This window comes from Lissotriton helveticus, chromosome 3_1 (assembly GCF_964261635.1).
Source record: "Lissotriton helveticus chromosome 3_1, aLisHel1.1, whole genome shotgun sequence".
Lineage (NCBI taxonomy): Eukaryota > Metazoa > Chordata > Amphibia > Caudata > Salamandridae > Lissotriton > Lissotriton helveticus.
In genome coordinates, this window is record NC_136061.1 from 1171810461 (window position 1) to 1171824546 (window position 14086).

Here is a 14086-nt window from a genome sequence, read left to right on the forward strand (position 1 = left end):
CATTCTCCTACAGCAGTGAATTGGCCCAAGAAAAAAAAAGCTAAGTGGGCCAGAATGCTCTATTTTTAAATTGATGCTCCTGCAAGACTCTCGCAAGATTCTAGCGTACCCAACCATCCAGATGTACAAATATTTTTTAACCATAATTTCTCAAAAACTATTGAACGGATTTACACCAAATCACAAAAAGTTGTGGACTAAGATCTAGCTTCCTGTCAATTTGGTGTAATTCTGTTCAGCAGTTTTTGCGGTAGCGCTTCTTAAAGAAATCTTTGGAAAATGCATTTTGTGACACTCCTTTTTTCTCGACTCACGCTTGAGGAATCACCCAGAAACTTTCCATGCACAAGCCAGCTAAAAAAGAGCAAGTTTGAAAAAATGTTTTGTAGAGATTTGTCGAATGGTGCCAAAGTAAAGAAAAAAAATATATATATATATATACACACACATATATATATATATATATATATATATATATATATATATATATATATATATATATATATATATATATATATATATATATATATATATATATATACCCAGAACTCTGTTAGTCTAAGAACAGACAGCGTATCGCTTTAACAGTAATGCTCAATTCAAAAGTATTATTCTTGTTAGGGACGGAAGACACCCAATGCGTATTGGCACAAAGCCTTGGTCACGGGACCCTTGACCAAGGCTTTGTGCTGAAATGTGTTGGGTGTCGCCCATCCCTAACGATAGTAAAACATTTGGATTGAGCATTACCGTGGGTGCACTGCAGGGTCTGTTTTTAAACTAACAGAGTTCCGGATTTATATTTGTTCGGATTACCCCACCAAATGCAGCGGCACCACTGCTGTGAAGGTCTCTATGATGATGTTTGGGGGGTACTGGTATACACAGATACACACAATTTATTACCAGTATTGAGTGTGGGGGGACACCATGAGAGAGTGTCACATTTTACAGGTAGTGGTGCACCGGTATCAATATATATTTAGTTATACATTAGATGACATAAATCATGAAATATTGTTTTGGCAAAATAATGTTTGCATATTTTTCTAAGAAGAAATTGGAAGGTGTCAATATGCAATTAGAAAAAATGCAGATTTTAAATCATTACAACTTTTCAGACTCATTGATTTGATGTAAATAAATCTTAATTGTATTATTGACTGTAGCTTCTATGTTTTACCTCTCGCAGTTTGATGCAGTTCTAGATGTGTTGTCATCAGTGATAGTACTGTGGCGTTACAGCAATGCAGCTGCAGTTCATTCTGCCCATCGGGAGTACATGTAAGTACCTTTTATACTGCGATATTGGATAAAATCTTGACTAAAAGTTGTGTAAACTAAACATCAGGACATAACCACCAAATATTTTTAAAATGTTATTCTGATTTTAGTAACATGACAGCCTTTGGCCAATCATCAAGACAAATATTACAGTGTCTGCAGCACAAAATCTAAATATTTTCAGATAGTAATTACTTGACCTTGAGATTGAAACTATCACTTTGTGAGATGGCTTGAAATTGAATACTAGGTCATCACATGACGACTTTTAAAAATCACAATCCACATTGAAACTATCTTCGCAGCACTTCCTTGCATCTTTAAAATGTAATCTTTCTTTAATTGAAGTCTGAAAGCCCCACAATGAAAACTTTGAAATCAAAGTACAAACCTAATTGACTATTTTATCATCTCAAGGGTCGACAAATACTTCAAACAAATTTGAGCAGCTGGTGGATAATTTTAGTTATAAATTACCTATGAAACAATTTGCATTTAATGATATATTTTAATAAAGCAACATCATTTCTAATAACCGTTTCTAATTCACAGAAAGTTAACTTGGACTACGTAAAAAAACATCTTTTTCATGTTGAAGTTATGTCTAAACATTTGTCTGTCAGTAGCTTCCATCAGTCTTTAAACATTGCTTACCATGTGTTGATATTTACATTTTGTACATTGTTCACAATGGTTGGAGGGACTTCAGCTGTCCATTATGAGTTATAACAGAGCCCAGTACACTTTCATGTTCAATCAATGACATGCTAGAGGCAAGTCACTACCTGATAGCATTTTACAGGAGTGGGGTTGGATGGCTAAGGGAAGTTCCTTGGGTGTACCCCAAGGATCAGCAATAAACTGATGATACCCAGCTTATAATATTGGTTGATCCATAGGACTCATTCCCTTACACTAGTTTCTATCAGTGTATGAGGGATGTTGCATGTTGGCTAACAGTGAACATTCCTAAATTCAATGAATATAAAACAGAGGTACTCCGTTGCTCAGAAAATGAGCTGCCAGAACCATTGTCTAAATAGTTCTGACCTCCACAAACAAATTTCCCACTGTCAGCATCCTCTGAAGTTCAGAACCTTGTAATATTCTTGAAAATTACTTTGTTTCTGACCTCACCTGTTAATAAGCTGTCTTCTACATGTTTTGCTCTCCTTAAAACACTGAGGAAACTATTACCTTTCCTACCGGCGGAACACAGAGTTCTGATTGTTCAGGCTACCATCCTTAGTTGATTAGACTACAGTAATGTGAGATTATTGGGCGCTTCTAACAAACTGATTAAAAGGCTGGGGCGTATCTAAAATGCAGCTACTTGGTTAGTAAAGATCTCCAATGAAGGGGGTCCATAGCCTGTGTTTTAAAAAAGCTGCATTGGCTACCAGTAGGAAAAAGGATCATTTTAAAACATTGTGTATGGTGTACACGGCTGTACATAGGATGGGTCCTGTCTACTTAAGAAACAAGCTCAAGAACTATCCAACTAGTCACCAATTAAGGTTAACTGAAGCAGTTTTACTGGGTCAGTAAAATCTGAAACTCTCCCGGTTCGGAGGTAGAGCATTTTCAATACAAGCAGTACTCTTGTGGAATGCCCTACCAAAGGCACTGCAGAAATCAACTGATCTTTGGCAGTTCTGGAAATCCTTTAAAACCTGGTTGTTTACTAGCTAGGAGTGGAGATTAGATTAACCGTCCATTCATAATGACAAGTGCCAGGACACCTTACAGGCAATTGTGCACTTTAGAAATATAATGAATGATACTAATAATAATACTACTAATACTGCTGCTACAAATAATTATGACTATTATTATTCTTATAAAGTTCTCACCAGGCATTGTTTTACTTTTGTGAATCACCACCAAAACTATATTTTGTTTATTGGAGGATACATGAAAGGTATCTGTGCTGGCTACTTTTTGGCATTTAGCCGACTGAGGTCATTTATGCCTTTGTTTCTCAGGTAACATTGACACAGATATGTTGGTGCTATAGTAAAGACTTTCTAGGTCATCCCTGCTGTGAAGTGATAACTGCTTTCCTGGCTGAAGAGGGGTGAAACCCCGAAACCGGTCCTAGGATGCTTGCTTCTGGTCCAGGGAGGACCTGGCTTGTCAGTTCAGGCTGGACTATTCCCATGAGGCACAGGGTCAAGGCTGATTTGCATATGGCCAGGTCTAAACTGGGGTGGCATGGTGAGCAAAAGAATGATGGATTTAACCCAGATCTCTTGACTCGGGGTGAATGTTTTGATTTGCTCTGCATTCTCTCCATCAATTGTGTGTCTTTTGCAAAGTGATAACTAGCATTGGCAATGCCAATATGTCTGCTGTATAAATGAAAGTGCCTGCCAATCACTAATGAGTTTAGGTGCTTAATAATTCACAATATATGCACTCTTTTAACCATCCTTTCACTTACATATCCATTTACCCACCCAGCTGCTCATCTACTCACAATAGAATGTACGCACAGATTCAACCAGCATATGCATAAAAAGTTTATAAAACAGAAAGTGCTACCACCTAAATATAGCAGATATAAGCTTGACATAAACATGAGTTTAAATTAAACATAGAATTGGATGGCCATCTTGGAATAGTATTTTACAGAATCTAGCCACAGTGTAATAACAATCTCCCCTTAAAGGCCCATTGACTTTAATAAATGCTTTTCACAATAAATATGTCATCCCTACTATCTATGTCAGAAGTTTTCATAATAAGCAGATCAGTCAACTGGCATGTGACATAAGCCATCAAGGTTATAGTTACACAAATAAAAATATGTATCTTGATTACAGTTTGCAAAGCAATATACTTACTCTGCTAAGAGGGCCTAAAAGGGATAACCTAGTGTAAATATTCTACACATACCTACTACTGTAATCTGTGTAATAACAATTTACTCATAACGGTCTGTCCGCTTTGATATATGCATTTTGCAATAAATAATTCAGGCTTATTGCCTTCATCTTATAAATTTTAATTACAAAATAGAAATCAGGCCTCTCACACATGACATAACTTTTTTCACTGAACAATCAGGCATACGACCGCTATCATTAGCTGTTTCCATATCCAACTCAGGCCTACAGTATTAAGTATAAGTTTTTCCACAGGGCATCAATCAGGCATACAGTCACAACATGATCAATATGTACAAAATTACATTTGGCAAAACAAAATGCAATGCCACCTCAGGCAGCCTACACTTAACAGTTGGTTTGTGTTTTTGTGTCTTAGTGCCAGGATAGACATAATGGGTAGAGGCATGCGGTCTACAAAAGCCTTCCCCCAAATACATAAATAAATATTTTGGGGGGAAATACAACATAACAAAATACCTGTCTAGAGGCTTTATCAATTTATAATAATAATCAACCTTTAAGGGCCTATTGGTTTTATCATTTGATCTTCTTATTAGCCAAGCCTACTGCCTTTGTCATACTATTCCATAATTAACAGATCAGACTTCATCATTTGCTCGTCATAAAATAGCAATTACAAATATGTATACAACTTAATTTGACAAAGAAGTATACAGGGATTATCACTGCTCAAACCTTCTATCACCAGGGTTTGTCAAAGGGGTTTACCAACAACCATCTCCTTGCCTAATACATTAATCTGTGATATTCCATACAATGTAAATATTTTTTAGATGATATTGAACAGTGGCAGACAATGCAATACAAGTAATAGATTTTATTTGGGATTGAGGTACAGTAAAAGGACATAAAAAATTAATACAATATTACAGAATGTTAAAAGCTAGCACAACAAGTTCGTATAATTACAAGTAATCTGCAATAAATATTCAACAATAAAAGTTCTGAACAGGGGAGAATAAAAGGGGGGCATTATATCACAACAACAACTGGGTGGTCAGAGGTACCATAATTAAATTCAGAACACTTCATACTCTAGCCAACCTCCAGTTTGTTAGCGGGCCCAGAGACATTCACCCATCTCACGTTTTCTGATTCCTTTAAATTCATAAAGACAAGACTCAATATTATGAATCCCCAACAATCTGGAGAGCCACATCTGAAAGGACGGGGCAGCAACGTCCTTCCACCCTGCAGAAATCAGGATCCGGAGTACAGCAACTGATATAAAAACTAATGCCTCTTCGTCCTTCCCCAGATTTAACTTTGAATCTGTACCGAGCAACATCAATGTAGGGGATAGATCGATGACAAAACCTAGCAGCCCCTCCCAGAATTTCATTATCTCTCTCTTGATAGGATCCAACCGATTGCATTGCGAGAACATGTGCACTATATCTGCTTGGCCTTCGTTACATCTGGGACAGTTATCATTTTCCCTTAATCCCCAGGCACATAGCTCAGCCGGTGTATGGTAGAGATTAAATATTGTTTTAAAATGTTGTGCCCGAAGATTAGAGGCTCTAAAAACCTGTTTATTCATTAAGAGGGCCAGGTCCCTGTGTGCTGTTCTTGGAGCCACAGGACGGACCTTTGTTTGCTGCTTTGACCCCTGGAAAGGAAGCAAGCACCTCGCCGGACCCGCTTCGCGGGTCCCGCATCGCTGTCGGACCTTGAGGCAGAGACTGCGTCTGAGGGATTTTGGACTTCTGCTTGTTGAGCCGTGGGGAGTGCTGATAGGGCAGCAGGGCTGCGAGCTGTCTCACAGGGACTCAATTTCCCAGGAGCCCCTGCGTGAGTAACTGACCCGCAACACCTGGGCCGCTCTCCCTGCCTGCCACGCCCCGCCTCGTTGGTTCAAATACCTGCATATCGCCATCACCTGTGGGATTCCCTTTGTGCTGTTCTTGGAGCCACGGGACGGACCTTTGTTTGCTGCTTTGACCCCTGGAAAGGAAGCCAGCACCTCGCCGGACCCGCTTCGCGGGTCCTGCATCGCTGTCCGACCTTGAAGCAGAGACTGGGTCTGAGGGCTTTTGGACTTCTGCTTGTTGAGCCATGGGGAGCGCTAATAGGGCAGCAGGGCTGCGAGCTGTCTCACAGGGACTCAATTTCCCAGGAGCCCCTGCATGAGTAACTGACCCGCAACACCTTGGCCGCTCTCCCTGCCTGCCACGCCCCCGCCTCGTTGGTTCAAATACCTGCATATCGCCCTCACCTGTGGGATTCCCTTTGTGCTGTTCTTGGAGCCACGGGACGGACCTTTGTTTGCTGCTTTGACCCCTGGAAAGGAAGCCAGCACCTCGCCGGACCCGCTTCGGGGGTCCCGCATCGCTGTCGGACCTTGAGGCAGAGACTGTGTCTGAGGGCTTTTGGACTTCTGCTTGTTGAGCCATGGGGAGCGCTGATAGGGCAGCAGGGCTGCGAGCTGTCTCACAGGGACTCAATTTCCCAGGAGCCCCTGCGTGAGTAACTGACCCGCAATACCTGGGCCGCTCTCCCTGCCTGCCACGCCCCCGCCCCTCCTCCCTACTTTACTGACTCGTCATACCGCTGCGCGGGAGCGCCCGGGGCCAAGCCCGGGCAAAGGGCGGGCCCTCTTAGGACCTCCGAGGCCCGTAGGGTCTGGTCTGGGCCAGAACTCCTGGTTTTGTTTCAGGTGACTGTATTGTACTATGCATAATCACGGGGGCCTTTAGTAACGTGAGCAAATCTGTGTGCCACTATTTCTATTCGAGGTATTAAGGAACTAGGGTCTTTGGGTTGTGCTCAGCTCATCCAGGTATTAATCTCCAGCCAAAGTGATGTGCACTCGTGAAACACGAAGCAAAGCTGCCGCTGGAGCTTCTAAATTGACAGGCACACTAGATAATTTCATTGTGCGCACTAACTCTTTAATTGATGAGGGAATAGCCCTCATGGAAAGAAGGGTGTCCCAGGATCTCACACAAGCGAGAAGGTCCTCACTAGGCCCTATAGCCTCTGCACACACACCAAGTAAATCCCAATGTATACCTGAATCCAACCCTTCCTCTACCCCCTTATTAGCAGTCTCCCTTACTCCTTCTTTGGTTCCCTCGTTAGCTATTGATCATCAAGATACGACACTCTCACAAAGGGGCATACTGAAGGGCGCTATCCCTAAACGCACCCAACCACACTGTAAGGACAATGGCGACTGCATAGTTATTTATGATGAGGCAGGAGGCCCTAGCGGTGCTGCCAGTACCAGTGGTGGGCTTGAGGAGGGAAGAGCTAATTTGGATAATTTGGGTAATAGTGTTGGGAGAGTAGAGGCGCCTCATGTATCCCGCCCCCTATAGATGGGCATTCCTGACGATACAGCCTCAAATATTAGTGGGGAAAGAATCCTTGAGGCGAGCAACTTGGATGAAACTTCAGAGGGTACAGAAGATAGGAACGGTATATTTATGAGCTCCTTATCTGATCTTATTAAGTCTTTACTTTCTCCTTTGGAGATCAGATTACAGGGCATTGAACATCAGCTCCAGACTTTGAACCGGGAGCTAAAAATCCGGCCTAATGCTCCCACCCAAAAAGCTCCTGGTACACTAGCTTTGGCTGGGTCAAAACCGCCTCTATCGACTAGACCTGAAGGGAAAAATCCCACCCCCAAAACGTGCTTGCCCAAAACCCCCACCCCTAAGAGCAATACAAATTGTATCACTAAGTTGCCTTCTAATGTCCCTAGCAAATCGCTGGAAAAAGATGGTTCCATTATCCCTGCTCCTAAATCCCTTACATCACTCCCAGTGAACCCCAAGGTACGCCGGAATATTAGTCTACCACCTGACCCCTGCCCTTATGTTATAGTTCTAACAGGTGTCCCCGAACTTGCCCCTGCAACATCAGAACCATTTTGGGCCCTAAAAAACAAAGTCTGCCACTGGTTAGATAGAAACTACCCACTTCCACCCAATATTCATACTAATCTGCTTATGGTGGAGAGAGCACCGTGGGTTGGCGACAATAAAAAAAACATCCAGGGCGACTGTGTGGTTGTGACATTTGAGGACTCACGATCGGTGGAGCATATTTGTGCTGGGCCCCCTTGTAACAACAACTCTTCAATTTTAGCTAAACCCCTTTCCTATTTTTATATGGTTGCAGATCATGGCAGTAATAGGTGGAGCTGGTTGAGAGCCTCTAAGTATATGAGAGGGGGAATGAGAGGGGAGCCTCTGTTGGATCATAACATAAACCAGTGGGATGAGGGTCTTGATGGAGGATGGAACACAGTACAAAGAAGAGCTGGTAGGCCCCCTTTTGGTGCTAATCAGTTCAATAGGGTATGGTTTGGTCAACAGCACAATCCTCTTCCAATACCCTGTTTCAATCGATATAGTGGTCTGGAAGCAGTTGATTGATATCCAACCCACTCATCTGGTGATGATGATACGAGGGAGGTGGTAACTTCTCCATTGGTTGTACTTGGAAGTGGTGGGGGGGTCAAGCGAATATGGAAACTATTTGCCCTAGTTTGGGTGAATCTGAACATAACCTTACAGTCACAACTAAGGTACCATCGGCACCCCTCACCCTGATTAATATCCTTTCATGGAACATAGCAGGGCTTAGGAGAAACCTTGTTAACCCAGAATGGAGCGACTTTATTGATTCCTTCCAAATTTGTATGTTTCAGGAAACTTGGTCCTTATCCCCGCAACACAAAAACAGGTATTCCACCTATTTTGTTCCAGCAGTTTCCTCAGGGAAAGGACGCCCCTCTGGTGGTTTGCTCATCTGGGTGAAGGTTAATCTAAACTGCACTGTCATTACACATAAAGTTTATTCTAATGATATTTTGCACATTTCCCTGAAAAGTCCACATGGGGGTATTGTACATCTTTTTTGTGTTTATGCAAGAGGGGTTCAGGGTGGTTTAACCTCGCCAATAATTGCGCTGCTGGATGTTAAGCTTTCAGAACTGCCGCCCAGGTCCCAAATTTTGGTGGGGGGCGATTTTAACTGTACATTTGAACCTTTGGATGATGAGGATGTACTGGGTATGAGTTCTGAGGATTGGAGACAGACAATTCCCCCTTTAGCATTGGCTCCTATTAAGAAATGGTCTGCCAGAGCAATCCAGTTGAATGCCCTCACTCTGGAACACAACTTACGGGCTCTAAATGGACGGACTACATCTGATCGTGACGGGGCAATGACCTACAATAGGCTAGGCTGCCCATCACGAATCGATTACATTCTTTTAGATGTATAATCTTGGGCCAGTTTAGTAGACATGGAGGTTAGACAGACCTCAGACAGTGATCACAACCCATTATGTATGAAAATCAATTGGGCTAATGGAATTTGTAAGAGTGGGGGGCCTGAGCTGATCACTAAGGAGGTCCTCCCCTCCAACTGTAATCAGAAACTAAGATGGGATGTGGTAAAATATGAAGAGGGGAAAATTAACAGCATTAGGGAGCTAGTCACAGCAGAAACCGACAGCCTCTCAGCGGTGGAATTGGCAGATCCCCACTTTTCAGGGCCTAACTTGCTAGCCCAGTACAAAAACCTAACTGTTAATATAGGAAAGTATTTTCTTAAAAACCCTCAGGGGTCCACTCGAGTGGATCTCAGTGGATCTCAGACCCCCGAAGGCTAATCCATGGTACACAGTGAACTGTAGAGAAAAGAGGAAGGCTATTGCACTGGCCATAAAATCGAAAGACCCTATAGCAGTGAGATTAGCTGGAAAGGAGTACCGCAGCACCATAACCTTAGTCAAGAAAAATTGGGAGGAGGAGCATTGGCAACAGCTCAAGGTCGCTGCCTGTGGAAAGAACTCAACTGTTTTTTGGAAATTAATCAATGTCTTAGATCGCAGGGGAGTTGACCCTATTTTAAACCATATTAATGAACAGCAATGGGATGCCCATTTCTTAAAACTGTATTGTGAGGATGGTGTCGAAGCTCCCTCAATACCACCATCCGTGGGTAATCAGACTAACCCTAGATCGGACAAGATTCACCCCGCGAGAAGTTAGAGATGCCATCTTAAAAATTCTTCCAGGTAAGGTGCCGGTCCAGACGATCTGCCTGGGGACCTATTATTACACGATCCCAAAATTTGGGCTGATTATGTAGCATGTTTAATGAACCTAATTCAGCAAGGCCACCCCGTCCCGGAATCATGGAAAGGGGCGGAGGTGATCACGATACACAAAAAAGGTGATAGAGAGGACCCTGCCAACTACAGACCAATCAGTTTAATTGACACCATTCAAAAGGTAGTTGGCAGGGTCATTATAAATCGAGTAGAGACTTGGCTTATGGACGATGGTATTCTAACCCACTTCCAGGCCGGGTTTAGGCGGAATGTTGGGGCAGTGGATCAGGTCTTCCGGTATTGTGCGGTCTATTGGAAGTCAGTATTAATTACCAAGGGCAGCCTTTACTTGGCTTTCATAGACCTGAAAACTGCGTTTGATGTTATTCCACACGCCAAATTATGGGAGGTTCTATTGGCCTTGGGGTTTCCTAGTTATTTGCTGCAATTTTTTATCAAGCTCCATGAGAATAACTATGCAAGGATACGGTGAGGGAGTCAGGGCCAATTGACAGGGAGGGTACCAGTTAACAGAGGGGTGCGGCAGGGATGTGTGATGGCCCCGACACTGTTCTCCCTCTTTATAAATGGGGTGGTGGACCATTTGAGGGAGGACCCTGGGGATGCCCCTGTCCTCGCCGGGGAGAAAACCCCCACACTCCTCTTTGCGGACGATACCCTCTTGATGTCCAAGACCCCCCAGGGTCTCCAAAAACTGCGTGACCATTTTTCCCTCTTCTGTAAAGATCGTGGGCTAACAGTAAATACCTCAAAAACAAAGTTAATGGTTTTATCCACACACAGAAAGGTTAGGAAGGTTTATCTTACATTGTATGGGTCCCCTCTAGAGGTTGTGAGTGAATTTGACTATCTTGGGGTAAGGTTGTCCAACAATATGAGCTGGGATTCCCATATAACAAAGATGCTATTATATCTCAAAAGGGTCTCTGGAGCTATATTAAAGAACCAGCGTCTTTCCATTAGCAGACCAGTGGCCCCTGCGTTGGCAGTCTACGAAGGGAAGGCTTTAGCTTCGGCAGTCTACGGCTCCGAACTATGGGGTGCCGAAAACACCAAGACCCTAGCTACTGCGGAGAACAAGTTCATTAGGGACTTAGTCTCACTCCCAGTTTCAACCCCCTTGACACCACTATTTTTTGATATGGGTAAAAAACCTATTACAGATAAAGTCCAACTAAGGCCGCTGTTATATTGGGTGCGCCTTAGAAGGACACAAGAACTAGCACAATACGCTCGAGTGTTGGACGAGTTAATCTCCCTAATTGTCACAAACAAAATAAAGTGGCTAAATAACCTCAAAACGTTGGTAATATCCATAGGTTTGGGAGAGTTCTGGGTCTCACAATGCCCCCCCGCCAAACAAGTTGTCAAAAAACTTTATTGGGATTGGGTTGAGGCTAAGGTCAACTCTAACTCAAACCAGGGAACCCTGACGTCCAACTTTTTGGATCATAAACCTTCAGGGAAGCTAGAACCTTTCCTGGATTTTATCCAATTACCTAGAGATAGAACTTTGTTTTTGAAATTACGACATGGTACCCTGCCCCTTAAAAAATTCATGGAAGGGTGGAAGACCAAGGGAGGGCATGACTTGAACTGCCCTGGCTGCCCATGTCCAGAGGAAACCCTCGGCCACTTTATGTTTGCATGTACAGCCTATAAGCATGTTAGAGCTAAATGGTTGAAACCAGTATGCAGGGAATTAGGGGTGAAGGATCACAGATCAGCCCTGCGTATTATTTCAACCAACACTGTTTTCATGTTTATTATTTGTGGGGTCGCCAAATATCTAGCGGGTGCCTAGCTAATTCGCTCAAGGTTGTTGGGCAATGTACAACTCTTTTTTTAGAAATAATGTATTGGTTTTAACTTCGTTTTTACCCTTGTTGTTCTGGATGGAATTGTAGTACTATTGGATGGATTGTTTTATGTATTTTTCTTTTTTAAATGTTTGTACTTTTATGATATATATCTATCGAATAAAGTATTACAACATTAAGAGGGCCAGGTCTAGATCTACGTCTGGATCACCCAGTTTTAAGGCCCAGTTAGATTCCATCTTCTCAATGTCATCCTGAATTCTCTAGGCTAAGCAATTATATACAATCTTGATCTTCTTACATCCTCTTGCTAAAATCTGAACCAAAGGGAAATCGACAGATGACGACACCCTTGGTCTTAAGGCCACCATAGTGCGAGATATTTGACCATATAGGAGCCAATGGCTCCCGGGAATGCCATATCTATCTTGCAATGTCTCGAACCCCAATATCTTATCGCCCTCCAAGATATCTCCCAAGGTAATAATCCCCATTCCTTTTCAAGCCTGAAAGTTTCTATCGGTTCTAAGTTGGGGGACAATTTTGGGGTTACACAAGAGTAAGTAAGGGTTCAATTTAGGAACATTAAAAAATCTCAAGATAGATTTCCAGACTAGCCAAGCAGCAGATAGAGTCTTTAAACGTGCTTTTTTGTAAAATCGCCGTTCAGTCTCACAAAGCAAAAGACCAGATGCCTTGCCACCCAACAACATTCTAAAAATCGGTTGCGGGCCCTGTCCGTCTTGAGCCTCGAGCACGTAATCGAAGTCGGATTGAACCAGGATAGACATTTGAATTAGGAGGCAGGTCCAATGATATAATCTTAAATTCGGGAGGGCCAACCCACCCTTTTCCCTAGGAAGGGACATTAGGTTGGTAGACCGTCTTATCCTGTCGTATTGCCAAACAAATCTTATAAAGGTGGATTCAAGATATTTCATTATTTTATCCTCTATTACGAGTGGGATGGCGCAAAACAGATACAGCACTCTGGGAAACATTAGCATTTTTAGGGCGTTCACCCTCCCTATTAAAGAGAGGTGCAGCACATCAATTCTCCTAAGTTCTTTTTCGATAGCCTTTATAAGTGGGGGATAATTCTCTTCAACTATTTTTTCCACCGAGGCATTGATCTTAACCCCTAAATACGTGGCAGAATCCACATATCGATTATCAGATTTGATAATATTCTTAGAGCAGATGATCTGCGTTTTAGATTCGTTTAATAAGTAGCCCGATTCCGAGCCAAAACCTTTAGCCATCTGCCCCAAGAGAGGAAGAGCCTGCTGCGGATTGATGGTAATCACAGCAAGATCATCGGCGTAAGCAAGAATTTTATTAGAATAGCCATTACAGATCACCGGAGTTATCTCGGGGCTTGCCAATATCTCCTGGATAAGAGGGTCAATGTAAAGGGCGAAAAGAATGGGGGAGCAAGGGCAGCCCTGACTTGTCCCTCTCTTGATATTAATTACCCCCGATTTCTCACCCATGACCATTACCCTTGCTACAGGATCGACGTAAATTGCCCTGAGAGCGCCAATAATTCTAGGGCCAAAACCTCTCCCAGTCAAAACATCCCAGAGAAAGCTCCAGGCGACGCGGTCAAAGGCCTTCTCTGCGTCGAGCAGGATCATGGCAATCTCACCCTCCGCGGCAGCCTGGGCGCCAAACAATGCTATTGCCCTATTGGATGGAGGGGTGGGAGAGGGCGGTGAGTGGGGTGTGGGGCGTGGGGAAAAAGGGGAAAAAGGGGAGGGGTACAGTATAGGACAAGGTAACAGTACGATGAAAAGAAAGTTATTTAAAGCTCAACTTTACAGTATTCTAGCACAATACAATGACAAACATTAAAATCTGTACAATTAACGTGGGGGATCTAAATGACTGGAAGAAAAGGCAGAGACTGGCCTATTTAGTGAAGCACGAGAGAATTGATATCCTGTGTATACAGGAGACCCACCTTCCTTGGG

General features: G+C 43.0%; 1 protein-coding gene across 1 annotated transcript in view; it reads left to right on the forward strand.

Annotated features, from left to right (window-relative positions):
* Positions 1-14086, forward strand: part of TMEM163 (transmembrane protein 163) — a 967557-nt gene that overhangs the window by 390274 nt on the left and 563197 nt on the right. Inside the window, exon 4 of the mRNA XM_078683868.1 lies at positions 1193-1284. Coding sequence (XP_078539994.1) covers positions 1193-1284 — 92 coding nt within the window. The remainder of the gene's footprint in view (positions 1-1192; positions 1285-14086) is intronic.